The sequence below is a fragment of the Ambystoma mexicanum genome, chromosome 8 (genome assembly GCF_040938575.1).
Source record: "Ambystoma mexicanum isolate Mex_15411 chromosome 8, UKY_AmexF1_1, whole genome shotgun sequence".
Taxonomy (NCBI): domain Eukaryota; kingdom Metazoa; phylum Chordata; class Amphibia; order Caudata; family Ambystomatidae; genus Ambystoma; species Ambystoma mexicanum.
Window position 1 is genome coordinate 729,256,980 of NC_090929.1, and position 19,432 is coordinate 729,276,411.

At 46.8% G+C, this 19,432-nt stretch overlaps 1 protein-coding gene across 1 annotated transcript in view; it reads left to right on the forward strand.

The window, feature by feature from the left end:
• The window catches only part of LOC138472515 (trichohyalin-like), a 1,377,820-nt gene that overhangs the window by 249,774 nt on the left and 1,108,614 nt on the right, over positions 1-19,432 (forward strand). Inside the window, exon 11 of the mRNA XM_069610736.1 lies at positions 1,121-1,142. Within this exon, the coding sequence (XP_069466837.1) occupies positions 1,121-1,142 (22 nt within the window). The remainder of the gene's footprint in view (positions 1-1,120; positions 1,143-19,432) is intronic.

A 19,432-nucleotide genomic window follows, 5' to 3' on the forward strand; every position in this document is an offset into this window, starting at 1 on the left:
ATCTGGTTTGGGGACGATATGCAGAGTTGGAAGAGGAACGAGATTAAAGAAAGTGCATAGAGCACAGTTTAGTACTTAGCAACATATTGAAGAGGAAATCCCGGGAGCAGGATAGAAAAGTGATCAAGCTTGCTAAGCATTGGTGTATAAATTAGAATTTTAGCTAAGTCGCAGGTGGGGATTGTGCACATTTTCCTCTATTTTAGAAGGTTAATCCTAAATGCCGTGGCATTGATTACGTGAATTTAAGTTTCATGTTAAAGAGGACCCATAGGCTGCAAGCTTTGAGTGATGGAGGGAGATCAATGGAAACAAGCTACGGCATAGGTGAGAGGGATTGGCCTAGGAGAAAGATGGCTTGTGTCTTGGAGGAGTTTATAATTGGCAGCAGAGAGCCATCCAGAGACAGGTGACAGAGGCAGTTAGTGATGAGTTCAGAGATGTTAGGGATGAATGAGGGAAAGTAGAGAATATCTCTTTGTTATCAGAAAAGAGGAGATAATGGATGCCAAAGGATGAATTGAGATGTCTTAGTGAGGAAGCGCAGTGAATGAAGAGGATTGGCCGATGGGTTGAGCCTTGAGGGGCTTAGACTGGGTGAGGGTTGGGTTGGAGTCGAAGGCGATGGAGAAGTAGTGATAAAAGACTAATACATTAATCATAAAGAGTAGGAGAAAATAACAGAGTAATACAAGAGGTTTCGGTGTAAAACTAGAAAAGAAAACACAGATAAGAGATTACAAAAAAACTTTCCAAGCATCGGAGCAGCCAACTCCTGTACTAGCCTTTAGTGTGAGGTGACTGGCAGTTTGTCACTAAACATGGTGCTCTTGGCCCAATAATTAAAATAATATCTTTGAGAAGTGATCCAAAAGGTGTGACCAACATTTTAAATTTAAATCTTATTGACAGAATCCCCAGTGAAGGCACCATCCAATTGCTTCATGCTGTAAATGAATGAACTGTGAGAGTTTTTATTGGGTTCACTGGCTCCTATAATATTTCTCGTACTTGCCATGCACTAAGTTTAATGAGATATCAAGGTGAAACATTTCTGATAGTATTTGCTCATCCTCAACTTGCATTCACCATTGGTTTTATGTCTTATTTCTTCCTTTAGACAATAAAAAATGCAATGAAAGGTAGGTACATTTGATATGTCAATATTCATATATAAATACATTTCAATGGTAAAACAATAAAAGAATTGTTAGGCGTTGTAACTTTAAGCATGACTTTGTCATCTGTGACCTCTAAAGTTGTTGACTATCTTTGAGAAATGTTTACCTTTGCCTGACAAAGTGATACTAACTTTAGATTGTGAAGTTATTCTAAGATCTTACTTGAAATTCTTGAAAGAAAATGTGTCAGAAATGTAGAAAGATAAAAGCCTTCCATGGAGAAGCATGTTGTGCAGTGTTTAACCATACTCTGTGGTCTTGCGCTTCGTGGCAAAGGCTTCTGGTTAAAGAGTGGCATAATCCAATATAACTTGACTGCAACAGTTGCCTGCCTTTCAGGAACACAGGTGTCCCAGGACATCCATGCCTATTCAAGAAAATGGTTCCTTACCAATTGGTGATGGTTATAGAAGGGGCTGTGAGGTACCAGGAATGAGATGTGGACACAGAGGACTCATAGTGATTCCTACAGACATTGAAAGAAAAAAGAAAAAGGGTTGGAAAATGATTCACAATCCCCACTATAGGAGGTATTTCCCCAGCTCAACCAAAACTAAGGCTCTGTCATGTGTGAAGATTTCCAAAGCAAAATATCCTCTGTCCGAAATCTTATCCTAGCCCTCAGACTCTAAAACGAACTATAAGGTGCTAAGGGTATTGTCTCTGGCCTTGAAAATTCACAAATGTTGAAATTCAAAGGAAAAGGTTAACTCCAACAAAAAAGTTCCAAATGGGTAATGCTCACAGTTTTGGGGAATGACTCCCTTCCCCAGGTTTCTTTCCACAGCACAAACAGTTAAAACCCTTAGGGGTATGTTTCTTCCTTGTAATCCCCTTTTCATAGTGTTATAACTTGGGTGCAGGTCCCAGACTTGCAGAACACCCGGTCTACTCTCCTGCCAGGCTTCTTTTACATTCAATATACTTCAAAGTACTAAGGGAACGGGTCTTCTTTAGAATTCTCTTTCTATACTTGGCTTTGCCTGGTATACTCCCCCGCCAGGCCTTTCTTATGTAATACAACTCTTTCACATTTGGGTATTGGTTCCAGGTTCATTGCCATTTTCTCATTATTTCACTCTTCCAATTGGTTTTTATTTTCCCCAGATATTATGTGCCCGAACCGTTCTCATATTCCAGTTATACACCTTCGCCCCATGTTCTCAAATCCCTGCTGTGGCCTTGCTTCCATTTGCCTAGTGTTTTGCTCTCAAAGTGATGCTCCAAGCGAAGTGCCCCAGTGTTCCAGCTCCCTGCTACAGGATCACTGTCTTTGTTCAGCTGCTCGCTACCTAACAAAATTAAAAGTGAGAGTGCTCGTCAAAGTCCAAAGAAATAGTCCTTAGACCAAATCCTAATATCTAGCTGGTCCTGCCACTGAGGAAATCTAAACAAGAAAAAGAAGGAGGACAGAGCTATAGCCTCTGTCTTTGGCTTCTGCCTGGCTCAACACTGGATCCCTTTTCCAAGAAGCAGGTTTGTAAAGGTTCTCTTTAGACAAAGTTCATCAATTTCTTGCTATATGGTTCCCCATCCTCTCTGCAGGTTCTGTATGCCAAGTGCTTAAGTCTTTACTTATACTTCATATGGTTTTGTTTTCTCAGGAAAGACAAGGTTTCCTTAACACAACGCCACCATTTCTCACTTGGTGCTTGACAGTGCCTCTGTCTCATTTTAAATACTAGAACCCTCTAGGTTCTCTCTCTTCCCAGCTCGGTTCATTGTGTTTTCTTTCCAAAGTCCTTTGGCCCTCTGTCAAGCTTGCTTTAGCAGAGCCTCAGTAGGGCATCTGCCCATTCGGGTTGTCTGGGCTGCCGTAACCCTTATGTCTTTCCCAGCCTCTATTGTCACTATTCAAGCCCTCTCACTGGCATTACCTCTTTGGGAGCTTTCACTTCCCTTCCACTACTCAGCAGCTAATGCACTATGTGAGAAACCAGAAGTGTCTTACCCACTAGTCCCTGGGGATCAGTCATCCAGGTGTCCAGGACACTACAATCGCTTTTGTATCCAGTTCCTGGGGGTGGACCAGTGCGGTAGGATCACCTGGGTGAGGGGTCTTCGGGGAGTGGGGGTGGGACACCGGTTGGTGAGACGCAGTATCCCCTTCCCTGTAACACCTTTACTGCATCCTACCCGGTTGGATATTTAGTGTCTTGTTCACCGTGCAATTGACAACTTCGGGGCAGAATTCCTGCGTTCCAAACTTGTGCCCTAAATTCCAGCCTGATCATTGTGCTCAACAAATCAATCTTTGCTATGCATTTCTAGATTCCATCGCACCAGAGCGGGAGGGAGATCCTTTTCAGTTCTTGCCCCACGCTTTGGAACGCCTTACCTCTTGACCTTCACAATCTCCAGGAGTTTTTCCCATTTTGCAAGGCTCTAAAAATGTACTTGCTTTAGTCTAATTTCCCATCAGCTTACCTCTCACCTTTAGTGCCTTGATACCTTAAGGTCTTTGTGTGCTCTTTAAATACCACATACAATACACTACAACTCTACCCCCACCCTTTTACAACACAAATACTTTCTCACGGACAGCTCGCTATAAGAGAAAACAGACTAATCCCTCAGCCATTTACCTGACATGTCCCAATACTACGGTCAGGCAAGGTCAGGCAATTATCGACAATCACTCACACCTGACTTCCATTACACTTCCCCCGGCAGATAGAAGGCAGAGCACGAGAGCGCACGCTGAGCGAGGCAAAGCACACAATGAAATGGCAATTTCGAGACGCCAGCTGAGTGTTAGGGAGAATTCTCATTCTATGGCTAATTTCCCTTACCTGTAGAGGCCCCCAGCAGCTTTGCTGGATTTGAAGGGTTTATGTTTTTCTCCTGCTAAGAGTGTGACTCTTTTTCCCACTCTTAGGCATATTTGCTATGTGTGTTCCAGGCTATTTTTTGTGTTTAATGTGTATGGGGTTTATCTCACCCTCATAGGAACCATCTTTATACACATGTGTTACACAGCTCCCTCAGTGCTGTGACAAAGGGGTGTCATAGTGACCCCGCCACATAGACTCCATACCCTGGGACTGACTACTGTCTCCCAGGGCATGTAAAGTCCCCATTGACTTTACTAGTCAATTTAATTTTTATGAACTAAACCAGTACAACCCATCTTACTATGGAGGTACTGGGAAGGATTAATAGTTTTTCCCTGGTGTTCATTTTCGAGAGGGTACCGTACCGTTCCTCTCTCGAAAGTTTCTGGCTGGTGGCAGTGGTTACTACCAAAAATATTCGACCGCAAATATTTCCCAATGGGATTTTCCCATTGTTTGAGGCTACCACTTTTACTGACAGCCTCTAACATACCGCCGGTTTATTTCATTATGAACTTTACTCTGGTAGGTTTTATTTGCCAGAACTTTAATATAAATTCTTTCTCGTGTCTTTCTCTAAACTCCTAACCCAGGTCGGGGATCCTTTGTTTGTCCTTTTGGCGGGCTTCTGCCAAGAAGCCCTCCTTTCGGCGCCACTGACTCCGGGGTGGATCCATTGTGTGGGAGGGGGAGTAGGACCCCTGCACAGGGTTGCCTCAGCAACCCATGTCGCACTCTGCCCTGATAGACTGGAGGGTCCCGACAAGATGACCACTCCACTGTGTGAGTGACAGTTAGGCTGTATGAATGGGGATCTTTTTTCCATAAAAGCAGGGTCCTGAGGACTGGAAGAGCAAGAGGTCGCCACTGGAACTAAGAAGCCGAAGAGGAGAGAAGCCAAAGACATCTGCAATGACTGAACCACCGGTGAAGGCCTGCTGCAGCGTCTCACCACTTTTCTCCATACGACGAAAGAAGATCTTCATCTGCAAGAGCCTTCTTCCCTTAAACTTGTGGGGCCAACCAGTTTGCCAATCGCCTTCCTGGACCTGCCCTGGTCAAATCGATCCCAGATGTAAGGGTAAACCTTCAGGGGTCCACACTGTCTCCTTAACCTTCACTCCAGAGGAGGAAGTACATATGGCCAGTGGAAACTTTCAACTGCTAGCTGAAGATCCCATTGGAGTCTCAGCTAGTGTATCTTTAGTATCTCTAGGGTTGTGGGAACAACAGAATTTAGATGTGTATAATTCTATCCCTCCTAAGGCGACCAAAGATCCGAGACCTGAAGAAGATCCAACCCTGTTCGAATCGCCAGTACCGAGTACTCGGAGACCGGATAGCCAGGCACCTGTCCACCCGGACCGCGATTTAAAGGAGCGTACCTTTTATCCATTGGGCAGCACCACTGCTGGTTTCATCCCTGGGTAGTGCAGTAACTCAAACCTTCCTCCACGACGAGAGCCTCTCTTCCTCTGCTGGATCCCCCAAACTGCAGGAACTACCAGGAACATCTGCCACCGCAGGAGCCTCTTCTTCATTTTAAGGTGCATTGTTCCGCCAGGTCGCCCTTTTCGCGTGGTAGTGCTAAAGGTGCTTTAAATCCTTTACCTACCTGTTCGGTTGGCCGCTCCTATCCTCTAACATTGTCTTTCACCTTCTGCATCCACCTTTTCAAATCGTTAACCAAAGACTTGACTGCAGCTACAAGAACATTTTGCTCCTGGGCCCTTTTGCTCTGTACCACTGACTCTGGCACAGGCATATTGACTCTGGCTGAATTTCTTAGAACTGCCTTCTCTAGATTGCTTCTCAACTAGAACTGTGTTGATGCACCTAATTCTTATAACCACCTTTTCCTTCCCACTTTTAAAACTTGTTAAGTGCCATTTTGCTCGGTTTTCATTTAAGTATTCTCTATGCTAAAGCACTGCCTTGCCTAAACTTGTTCACAAACTTATGGGAAGTGTTGCTAGGGTGTGTAAGAAGATATTCCTGTATAACTTGTGCTTTCCCTCCCTTGTGAGAAATTGCTAGAGTGCCATTTGTATTTGGCTTTCACTGTGCCGTTTTGCTCAGTTTTCACTCTTGCTGAAACTTGTCTACAATTTAACTAGGGAGTTGTGTATACTTTTCTTGACTGATTTTAACTTGCTTTATTAACTGTGATTAATGTGTTGAACTAGAAGTGTGTAAAATAAATATATATATTCTTTTTAATACAAAGCCTTGGTCAGTGTTTCCTTGTGCCATAGTACTGTAGCCCTATTGTGTAAACCCTGAATACTGCTCATCTCCCTCTTAAGATAAGTCTGACTGCTTAGCCACAGCTACCAACTAAATCTTTGTGGTACAGACTGATACCAAAGGGGATTTATTGCTCATACCTGTAGTCTTAATCTTCTGTGGTGCTCCCTAAGGGAACTTCACAGGATTCTGCCTAACACTGAGCAAGAGGGGAAAGATGGCAAAACCAGAGGGGATCGCAAGGAGGGAAATTCCCTTGATCTTTTCTACAAGGAATCATTACGTTCCTGTGACCTTGAGAATAGAAAGCATAAGACCAGGAAACCAGGCTGATAAATCCTGCATTGTGTGTCGGAGATACCCGGGGCACTCCCACGTCAGTAATCAAGACAGGGAGAATCACCAGCCACCGTGGTACCATCCTTGGCTCCAACAACAAAGCAGCATCAGTGAAGTCAACACAGCCGGTGAGTTGGGGAGACCGATCTGTGTTGGAACCTCTGAAAATAAACTTGTCTCAAAGAGACATGGGCTATATGAAATATTAGAGCTAACAGGGACCTGTACCTTTGAAATAGCCCAACCTGACAGGAAACAAAAGACCCACCTCTACCATGTAAATCTCTTAAAAGATTGGAAAGAAAATCCATCCGCAGCCACTGCCACAATACTGTCTTGTTTGGTACCAGAGGAAATTAATCATTTTGAAGTAACTCCCCAAGAGCTATCTAATCAACAACAAGAAGACTTAAAAAGATTTAGTCACGACATTCCCCAATGTATTCTGTGAGAAACCAGGAAGAGCACAAGGCACTTATTATATCAGAACTCCAAAGGGAAAAATCATCCATTTGAAACCATATAGATTCCCGGAAGCCCGTAGACAGATAGTTGAGGATGTGAAAAAAATGCTAAAGGCAAATATAACCTTCTTCAAGCCCATGGTCCTCCCGTATAGTCTTGGTCACAAAACCTGATCATTCCTGGAGGTTTTGCATAGACTTCTGAAAGGTCAACACCATCTCCAACGTCGATGCCTATCCCATGCCGCACATTGACAAATTGATTGATAAACTCGGAAATCCCACCTTCCTATCAACCCTAGACTTAACCAAGGGGTACTGGCAGGTCCAGTACATGGACCTGATAAGAAAAAGACTGCTTTCTTGATGCCCCTGCGACTATCCCAGTTCAAAGTCTTCCCTTTTGGCTTACACCGGCCTCTGCCACTTTACAACGGCTTATGGACAGGATATTACAGCCCAACTCTGATTTCTGTGGGGCTTATATTGACGACTTCATTTATAGTAAGACTTGGGAAGACCATCCTTTTCATCTCTTTACTATTATGAGAACCATCAGAGAAGCCGGCTTAACTGCCAATACATCCAAATGTAAGCTGGATCAATCAGCCATAAAATACCTCAGCTGCTTACTAGGGAATGGCAGTGTTTGGCCTTAATGAGAAAAAGTGAAAGCCGTCCTAGATACCCCCACAACTAAAACCAAGACAGACCTCAGAGCATTCTTAGGGTTAATCGTTTATTAACATAGGTTTATCCCTAATTTCTCAGACAGAACAGCTAAATTGATAGACAAATTATAGTACGGCAAACCCCAGAAGATTCATTGGACTGACGAGGACGATGTACGTTACAACAGCTTATAACAAACCCTGTGCCACAATCCGATCCTAAAGGTAGTAGATTTTTCAAGGGAGGTTGTGTTGCAAACTGACGCCTCTTTTACAGGGTTGGATCAGTTTTGTCACACATTTGTGATGGAATAGAACACCCTATCCTATTCGCTAGTCAAAAAGTCTTCCCACGCGAAAAAACAACTGTGTTAGAATTAGAGGCACTTGCCATCAAATGGGCCATCACCCATCTAAGTTACTATCTCATAGCAAGGAAGTTCACACTCGTCACAGATCATTCTCCACTACTCTGGAGAAGACAATGAAAGGACTCTAACCCTCGAGTCATGCGATGGTTCTTAGACCTGCAACCCTACTGTTTCACTGTGGAGTACCGATAAGGTAAAGACAAGGGGAACGTCGATTTCCTTTCTCGGTGTCCCTGTGAAACAGATTGCGGCTACATTGCATAGGGGAAGGGCATGTGAGAAACCAAAATATGTCTAACCCACTAGTCCCCGGGGATCTGTCCTGCAGGTGGCCAGGACACGGCCATCGCTTTTGGATCCATTTCCTGGGGGTGGACCAGTGCGGGAGGATCACCTGGGTGAGGGGTTTTAGGGGAGTGGGATTGGACACCGGATAGTGAGATGCAGCATCTCCTTCTCTGTAACATCTCTAAGCCAATCCTACCCGGTAGGATATTTGGGAACTCTATCCCCCCGAACTCCATTACGACACAAACACTTTCTCACAGATAGCCCACTATAAGGGAAAACAGACTAACCCCCGAGACGTGTACCTGACATGTCCCAATACTATGGTCAGGCGAGGTCAGGCATTTATCGACAATCACTCACTCCTGACATCTATTACACTTCCCCACACGGATAAACAGATGAGCCCAAGAGCACACTCTGAGCGAGGCAAAGCACATGGGGAAACAGCAGTTTTGAGATAGCAACTGAGCAAGAGGGGTAAAATGGCAAACCCGAAGGGGATCGCAAAGAGGGAAATTCCCTTGACCTTTTGACAAGGAACCATTACTTTCCAGAGACCATGAGAATAGAAAGCGTAAGACCAGGAAACCAGTCTGAAGAATCCTGCATTGTGTGTCAGTGATACCCGGGGACCTCCCGTGTCAGCAATCAAGGTGGGGAGAAACACCAGTCGTCGTGGTACCGTCCTTGGCTCCAAGAACAAAGCAGCATCAGTGAAGGCAACACACTCAGTGAGTTGGGGAGACTGATACAAGACCGGTCTGTGTTGGAACCAAGGTTGCAAGCAGCAACATTGTAAGGCGAGCGTTCGAAGGAACATTGTGAAAATGCACTTCAAGCCCCTCACTGCCTCCCAGAAGCAGGATGCGGCTGGAGTGATACCATCAGCAGCCCCTACTCTGCCTCGGCCGAGGGCCGCCCCATCCTTACGGGAACACAAAGAACTGGAAATGGCATCAAGCTGCATAGAACTCTCCCAATAACCTGCAGAGTCCCAGCGGGCCTCTATGGACCCTAGAGTTGACCGCCTCAGGCCCTCCAAGTGCCCTCCTCCCAAGACCTGGAGCAGCCCGTGCTCACTGTGCCCTGGTTACCAACCAGATCGTACTATCCACCCACAAAGGTCACAATATCCGGACATCAAGACACCAGACCGAGGGCGTCCGGCAGGCGGCTATCGGTATTGGGGGCACAGGGAAATCCAGGAACACACCCTGACAGCCATCTGCAGCGAATTCTCCGGAATGGGAAACCTGAAAAGACAATCTAAGATGGAACAGTTTGCCAGGACAGAACGGTTACCACCACAGCAGGAGGATAACCCAGGCCCAACCCATCTCGACATCTCAACACTAAACCAACCATTGTTGGCATTAAAAAGCAGCACAGGTTGTTGGCCACCAGGGGGTGCACAGATGAGCTCCAACTCTGTGTGAGCTCCTCACCCGTGGGTCCGAGACAAGATTTGAGCCCCCGTCCCATGACCCCCCCCCCCCCCCCCGGAAAATGACCTGAGGACGAGATTTTAGCCCCCCGTCCCATGACCCCCCCCGGAAAATGACCTGAGGAGAAGTTGTGTGAAGATTCCACCCTCCACCCCCCATGGGAGAAACCCCGACGAAAATCAGATTATGGAAAGGGGAGTAATCGCTCCCTGAAGGGGAACGCCTCAGGTCAGAGCAAAAGTTAAAGCAATTCAAGGAAGACCTACGCAGCAGCCCCGTAACGGCGCTCCAGAGACGGTGATCGTCAGAGCGAGCGACGCACAGGACGCCTTCCATGAACCTCCCCTCCAAGTGTGCCATCCCCCCGTACGAGGAGAGCAGAGCAAACTTTCCCTCTGCAGCAACCCAACAACGACCTCCCCATTGTGGACTCCAGCCCGTGCACCATTGAAGACTGTAGGAAGCCCGACCGGGACTCATGGTAGGCGGGCCACCCAAACCCCCCAGAGAACAGCAGAGCCCACAGGGCCACACCACTTGGGGGCGAGACAGCCCGCAGATGGGCACCCCTGACATCACGTGAGCCCCGCGGGACCCCACTGCGTGCCACCTGCCGGGGAGCCCCGATCACAGGAGTGGGAGCGCCATCACAGAGCCGGCCCCCAGTGACAATCAGTGGCGTGAGGGTGGAGAGAGAGGAGCCAGGACACCCACAGACCCCCAGAACACTAAACAGATAACCCAAAAGGTTGGGATGTGAAAGAAAGAGGTGGACTCTATATATAAGTGTGCATATTGACCACATTCTCTGTGTCCGTAAGGCCACTTAAAAAGAAAGGAAGATTTGCGGTGGAGAACACGTTGAAGCTGCAGTTTTGAGAAACCCTTCTCTTTGAATTGAGTGTGATTCTTTAATGGGGACCACGTAGGAGAAACTTGCCCTCTGCCATATAGCCACAGTGGAATCAAGCTAGCAGATACACTGCATGGCCCCAGTTTTCCCCAACGACCTTCCCGGTTCCCGGAAACCTCTTGGTGCAGTGAATAACGCAGTCTATGGACAATTCAGGAGCAGGCAGTTGCCCCCACAGGTCAATAATTGTTGTGTTCGTATTTTGGTCGTACCAGTGCCCAACGGCATAGCCTCACCAGGCCGGCTAAGCAGAATGAACCCTAATGCTGCCACATTTGCACTGAACACAACCCATTAACGCGCCGGAGATATACTAGAGATTACACTCGCCCAGCCTACCAAAGCGCTGCCGGAATTCCAACGAATGGTCCACGTATAAATCCAACCAGCTGGGACCACCAGAAAACAGAGTCAATATTTAAGACACACACCTAGCTGCGTGCTCAACGAGGAAGCTGTGCGAAAGAGAGAGGAGGCCCTCCACCCTTTTTATGACCTCCACACACTCACACAGGGCCCCACAACTGTGCTCGTAACAAGACTCAATATGGGGGACCTGCACACTGCCCAGCTCTGGAGTGAAAAAGAAACACTGACCCCAGATCATAGCCCTCAGCAAACTCATTCACACAAGGTCACCCAGAATATTAATGTGCATCACATCTCCGCAAGACGGAAACATAGCAAGGTGTTAGGAATCAGAGGGTCACCAAAATAACCTCTGCCTACAAACAACCCGGTCAGCATCCAAAGCCAACTAAGGACACACCCTCGCAATTCCCGACTACCACATACTCACACAGTGGTGCTGATTACCGCCCAACAACTGGAATCATCCTGAAACTATCCATACACACTGCAGTGCAGAGGGTTGGGCACCGAACTAGGGGCGTGTGCCTCCTCTGTCATAACTATCACCCCATGAACATTAAGGGAAAACTAGCTAGATACGCGTATATTCTACCGCAACCGACCTCAGGAAGCAAAAAGAAAGAGACAATGGATATATCAGTGACAGGTGCAGCAGCCACGAAGGGCGACATCACGGCCCTCCTGAATGAAATTAAAAACATGGGAGCCAATCTGGGCGGCAAAATAGACAAGATAACACAGAGAATGGACAACATTGAGGAGAGATTGGAAGGGGTCGAGAACAATCAAGTCTCCATAGATACCCTTGAAGCCCAAATGGACCTTAGAATACGAGATATCGAGAAAAGAGAGGAGGAATTTTGACTAAAAATTGATGATTTAGAGAACCGAGAGAGGAGAAACAACCTACGTTTTTTTGGCATTCCGGAACACGAAGGGGAAACAGAAGAAGACCTCAAAAAAACAATTCACGACATTATCAAAATCCTCACGGTGGACAAAGATATTGATGAACCCAAAACAGATAGAATACATAGGGCCGGAGGGCCACCAGGTTGCCCGAGATCAGTTCTCACCAGATTCCAACGGTACCAGGACAGAACCAGGATTTTGGAGAAAGCCAGGCCCGAAGGTCTCCTCACCCTCAGAGGAGCCCAGTTAACTAACTTCCAGGACCTATCCTTGCTCACCTTGGTCCTGAGATGCCTATGTAATCCGCTAACAAAATGGCTCAAAGAACAAGGCACCTGATACAGATGGGGATACCCCTTCTCTCTTAATTTCGAACATGTGACCAAAAGGATACAGCTACAGACGGAGGAGGAGATTCGAGACTGTACCGTGGAACTCCTTGGAACGGGCCCAATGGAGGGAGATTGAGGAGAACCTGAACAAAACAGAACGCGATGGGAACTCCAAGGGCCAAGGAGAAAAAGAGTGAAAGGATCGAGAAAGTACAGACGGGGCAACAACACACCAGAAAACGACAAATGATAGCAACATATCAATGATCTATACCCGAGAGATTGGACCAGGGAGACACGCCGAAAGTGACCGTCAAGAACTAGGGGCCTTATAGCCTGCGCCAAGAGGCCAGACTCTTGGAGGGATCCCCCCCTGTGTGGTGGCCGGAACGAACAGCTGGCGATGGGCAGCGAAATTGCGTGTATCACCCAATATCCTTTAATGAAAGTTAATGTTGAGTTTCAAGTGTTAGGGGGGGCGCAGGGGGCTAAAAACGTTATGATGATTATAATTGCGATAAGGACCGTGCGGTCGCAGTTCCCACCGGTGTTCTGACGCCGGACTGACAGTTCTTAACCAGTCCGAATCGGACGCCACCAAAACAAGGATGAAACCCCTTGCTACAATGGCTAAAGAAGGAAAAGGGGGGTGGCCGGTGTTAGGCAGAAACCTGTGCAGTTCCCTTAGGGACCACTGCAAAAAGTTTAAGACTACAGGTGTTAGCAGTAAACCCAATTGGTAGCAGTCTGTACCACCCAGATTTACCTGGTAGCTGTGGCTGAGCATTCAGACTTCTCTCAAGAAGAGTTAGGCAGTATGTAGAGTATACACAATAGGGCCAAAAATAAAGTAGCACAAGCAAACACTGACCAGAGCTTTGGTATAAAAGTATATAATTATTTATTTAAAAACACAATTGGAAAAATACACTGGCACTAATATGTCAAGCAAGTTCAAACACAGTCATTAGTAGTATATACACCTCCCTGATTAATTATTCGACAAGTCTTAGAAAAAGAACACCACTTATCAACACAGAGGTGAGCGCTTAACCAAGATGGCACTCCAATAATTTGTTTAAAAAGGGAGAGAAAAGGCAGAGTATGGAAATAACACAGTACCAACACTTTTAAGTACCCACAGATAGTTAGAAAAGGCAGGGTCTAATGTAGAGCAAAAAGGTCATAGGCCAGGCCCACTCTAGGAGAGAGCAAGTCGGAATGTGCCCAAGATCACACAGTTGAAGTACACTTTAAAAGTTTTTGCAGATAGTTCAAAAAGGAGTTGGATGAGTTCAGAAAGGTAATGTTAACGGGTCCGAGGTCACCCCAGGATAGAGAGTCAAGGATTTACGGGACACCTTGAACAGTCTGTTGCAAGGGAGACCAGACGGGAGACAGTACCTGAAATGGCGAGAAAGCTCCAGCGGGGGCAGTTGTTCCTGGCAGCGGATGCAAGTCAGTACTTCGTCCAGGGGAAGAGAAGATCTCGATGTGGAGGAAAGATGGAGGTCGTTGCACTGCCAGGGAAGAAACCAGCCGCGGAGTTTCCCGGTTAAAAGGTACTACCCTTTTATTTGCGGTAGTGGTGAAGCGTGGCATCAGGCCGCCGGGGTGCTTGGCGCGGGCGATGTAACCATGAGACGATCCAGGAAGGCGAAAAAGGCGAACTGGTTAATCCCACCAGCTCAAAGGAAGAAGACTCTTCTGGAAGAAGATCTTCTCTGTCGTTGGGAAGTGGTGAGTTCGGTTCAGCAGGGCTCCACCGGTGGTGTCGTCATTGCAGGTCGGCTCAGCGTCTCCCTCTTGGGATTCTTTAGGTCCTGTGGCGACTTCTCAAGTTCCAGTCCCCAAAGCCCTGCTTTTATGCAGAAAACCCCCATTCACCAGTCCTAGCTGTCACTCAAATATGCTAAGTGGTGAGCCGGGCGGCTCACCACTGGGCCAATCACAGAAGAGTGTGACTTGAGTTGCCGAGGCAACTCAGTCCAGGGTGCCTATTCCGCCCTCCCACACATCCTGTAGACCCAGACAGAGTGGCACCACTTTTGGAGGCTTCTGTGCAGAAGCCCGCCAAAAGTGGAACAAAGGGGGCTCGACTTGGGTTGGAGTTACAGAGGCGAACACAAATGCCATTTTAAAACCGAGTCCTGGCAAAAAGACCCAACCGGGGAATAAATATTAAATAAATAACCTGGCGGTATCTTTAACATTGCACCAAAAAAGTGGTGCGTTTAAAATGAATGGGAAAATCCCATAGGAAATATTCTGGTGGAATATTTTGCGAGGTAACCACTGCCACCAGCCAGAAAATCGACAAGGGGGGACTGGACAGTGCCCCCTTGAAAAACAGACCCAGGGGCAATCGAATTACCCCTACCAGTATTTCTACAATATGATGGTTTGTACTTGTTCTGTTCACAATTTAAGATTAGTAAAGTCAATGGTGACTTTACATGCCCTGGGAGACAGTAGTCAGTCCCAGGGTATGGAGTCTATGTTTGGGGTCCACTATGACACCCTTGTGTTACTGCACTGAGGGTGCTGTGTAATACACTTTCCAAAAACACATGAAGCCCTATGGAGTAAAAGACCCCATAGCCCATAAAACACATTACAAAGTCAAAGGGCATTCTCAAATCATTCCTAAGGGTGGGAGAAAAAGAGTCTCACTCTTAGCAGGAGAAAAAATTAAACCCCAAAAATCCAGCAAAGCTGCTGGGAGACTCACTAGGTTTGGGAAATTAGCCTATACAGAGAATTCTCCCTAACAGAGGGAAGTGGGTATTGGCACTCAGAACACTTAGGGGAGGGTGGGGGGAGGGGACACTAGAACATTGAAGCCCAAGACGGCCAGGCACATCCAAAAGAATATTTCAATCGCGTTAGCATACATTGATAAAAAATGGGACCCTGTGAGCATACGAAGAAAACACAGCAATGGCCAATAATTGCATCACCACAAGCGACAGGCTCGGCACAATCAAAATTGGAACACTAAATGTTAAGTGACTCAACTCCCCCACCAAAAGGTCGCTCGTGACCAGGGAATTCAAAAGGGCGAATCTCGACATACTCTTCCTACAGGAAACTAGATACATTAAAGGGGAAGAAAGAAGGGTCCTATCTGCCAGGACCGGCGCCGACCACTGGGGCTCAGGCCCACTCAGGAAAGCCGGCGTTGGCATCCTAATCAACCGACGTAAGTGGCAGGGCAATCGTACTGGTCGGCGAAATACAGTGCACCGTGATCACACTTGCCTCTATCTACGCCCCCAACTCAGGTCAATCCCTATTTCTACAACATATAGTCCCAAAAATCATGATTGAAGCAGAAGGCAAAGTGATCCTAGGAGGCGATTTCAACATGTGGGCAAACCCAACACTGGACAGACAAGCCGGTAACCCACACGCGAATGACCCACCTGAAGCCGGTCGATCAGAAGTAATAGATATGATGGACACATACAGGCTCAGAGACGCATGCCGCCATATGAACCCCCAGCAAACAAGCTTCACATTCTACTCTGCTCCACATGCCTCATACACCAGGATCGACTACATATGTCTCACACCGAACCTGTCGGTGGCCATATCCACTTCGAAAACTTCTCCCATAACCTGGTCAGATCACGACATGGTCACAGCCACCCTCAACCGGATAGCACTTCCCCGCCGAAGCTCGAAAAGGCGCTGTAACGAAATGCTCTGGAAGGACCCGATATAACGAGAACAACTTGCAAAGAACATTGGCAAATACTTTGAACAGCACAACACAGGCGAAGTCCCGAAAAACAGTATGTGAGGCAGGCAAAGCCATCTGGAGAGGCATACTAATTAAAGAAGGAGCGGCACCTGATAGAAAATACGCTCAGAAATGAAATAGCACAACTAGATCTTAGCGCCCAAACCGCCGACACGGAAAAGAAGGGAAAATAGCGGAGGCGATTAGCAAGAGAGAAGAACTAGGGCAATTGGAAACTGATCAAACCGTGCGCAATACCTGAAGCAAAAACACTACGAGAAAGGGGATAAGGCAGACTCACTGCTCGCAGCCCGGCTCCGTGGACAATGACAGGAAAGATGGGTATCAACCATAGAAAACAAGCACGACTCCAGAGGGGACCACCCCACCAACATATCCGAAGCCTTCCCCGACTTTTATGAGAAACTGTACACCTCAGACACCACAGCAGATGAGGAGGTAATCACAGAATACATGAACAGGATAACAATCCCAAGTCTATCCCAAGAAATAGCATATGCCCTTGATGCCCCCATCACCGCAATTAAAAGACTTTAAACGTGGAAAGCCCCAGGAAACGATGGCTGTACGGCAGGCTTCTGCAAAACTTTCATTGATACCCTCCTCCCATTTATGGTCGGCCTATTTAACCACATCCTCCAAACAGGCGCTGCCCCCGACTCCTTCTCTGAAGCGCTAATTACGTCATACCTAAAGAAGGCAAAGATCCCAAGCAATGCTCTTCCTACCGCCCTATTTCTCTCCTGAATATGGATGCCAAAATGTACACAAGGGTCCTCACTGCACGACTTGAACCACACATGCCTACCGTAATCCACAGCAATCAGGTCGGATTTATCCTCGGTAGACAGGGAGCAGATTCCACCCGCAAGACCCTCCACCTCATACACGAAGCCAAGAAAATACCAAACACACCCACACTGTTCTCAATCGACGCCGAAAAAGCATTTGACAGGGTTGAGTGGAATTTCCTGGAAGCAAAATTAAAGAAAATAGGTATTGGTCCAACACTCTGACAAGGAATCATTGGAACCACTGGCTCAATCGCTCAGAACAGATGAAGGCGTCGAGGGACTGCGGGTACATGGAAGGGAATACAAATTAGCCCTATATGCAGATGGCATCTTGCTCCACGTACAAAACCCGATGACGTCAATCCCCTGTGCATTTCGAATCATTGAAGAATACGGTACGCTATCGGGCTTCAAAATCAACAGAACTAAATCCACCCTCTTCCCTCTACAGGACCTCAATGCGAGACAAAAACTGGAACTAGAGCAACTAGGCGTCACCATCGGAGGCCCGACTCTCAGATACCTGGGTATCAACCCGACGAGAGACGTCGCTGACATATACAAAGCCAACTTCACCCAACTTCTCACTACACTTCAAGCGAACCCCGCAAAATGGCAATCCCTTACAACCTCCTGGATGGGATGCCTGAACACTATCAAGATGGTCAGTCTCCCACGCTTCCTGTATCCATTCCAGGTCCTTCCGTTGACGATCCCAGAGGACTTCTTCAAGCAAGTGAAAAGGGTAATAAGTGAATTCCTCTGGACAGGAAAGAAACCCAGAATACCCTATGAAACCCTCATACTCCCCAAAGACCAAGGAGGGGTCGTCCTTCCTGACATCAAGCGATACTACCAGGTGGCCCAGCTCAGAGTCCTCGTCCCTCACCTCAGAGACAGGAAGGAATTACAATGGGTACAGCTGGACAATGATAACCTGACCCCCATGACACTCTCGGAATGGCTATGGGTCCCCAGACCAAAACTCACACGAAGACTACGTGATCACCCATTTCTGGGGATGATATGGAACGTATGGAAGGAAGGGAAGGGAATGACAGGAGTAACCACATGGCCAACCCCTCTGAGCCATTTATGGGCCCCAGGCATCAGAGAAGAAATCCCAGGACACTCTAGGTACCAAACCTAGTTTGACACGGGACTCGAAAGGGTCGGACAGCTATGGAGAGAGGACAAATTCATAGCAATCACAGAACTGGAGGAAGCCCTTCAGCTACACCCAATACCGATCTTCCTGTACCTACGTTTGAAAGGCATCCTATCTAAGCGAGAATGGAAAACCAAGATCCGCAGATAACTTAACACGTTTGAGAAAATCCTTGACACGGCTAATACGAATAAAGGCCTTACAACACGCATGTACAGCGCGCTGATCAGCAAGGAGCAGACCCCAACCTTCGCCTGAAAGAAAAATGGGAAAAAGATTTCAACAGAGAATTTGACACACAAGCATGAGACACAATCTGCAGAACACCATCCCGAATATCAATCGCCGCGTAATACAAACTACATGCAATAAAATTATTACACAGATGGCAATACGACCCACACAGATTATCGAAAATGTACCAGACTAACAGTCCAAAATGCTGAGACAATGCGGAATGAACGCTAACTACTGGCACATGTGGTGGGACTGTCCCAAAGCCCGCAAATACTGGAATGAGGTGCTCGGAGGGATTAAACAAATCGATGGCATCGAAAGGAACCCATCACCCCTTTTGACTTTATTCGGCCTAGAAGAGGATGACGAGGAACTAATTAGGATAAAGGGCCTGGCATCCCCGCTACTATTAGCGGCAAGAGCCACCCTGGTCATTAAATGGAAATCTACATGTCTCCCATCGAAAAAATAATGGGTCAGCATTGCAATAAACATATACGCGATGGAAAAAATAACGTCTGCCCTCCATGGGAAAGCAACACACCACGAAGAAACCTGGAGTGACTTTGCCACATTGTATATCACAAACCAGAGTCAAAGACACCCTGCAAACCCACACACCCATACGAGAGCCCGATACCACTTACCAAACTATGGGAGAAGAGGCCTGTCGCAGGACATGAACAAATGTGAACTAGCCGTGATATAATCCACAGCGGTCGCCAAACACAGACTAAGCGCCTGCCAACAAACTGGAAAGAAATGAAAGCCTGTCTTGGGGGGGAGGGAATGGACAGAGTTTATATTAATGCAAAGGGAAAGTGAAAGTTGATGATGACACTGGTATGATCCCTGTTGAAAGATAATGTGATGCTGATGTAACAATATGAAAACATGTGTGTACCAACTAGCATAACCCTTATGTTTGAAAATTAATTAAATTCAAATAAATAAATAATAATAAAAACAGGACTGATAACCTTGGCGCTAAAATAGATGCTTTAACCTGCAAAGTCGACATCTCTGCAATTCAAATTGATAAACTGTGTGGCAGGATGACAGAAGCGGAACAACGAATCAGGGACGGAGAGGACA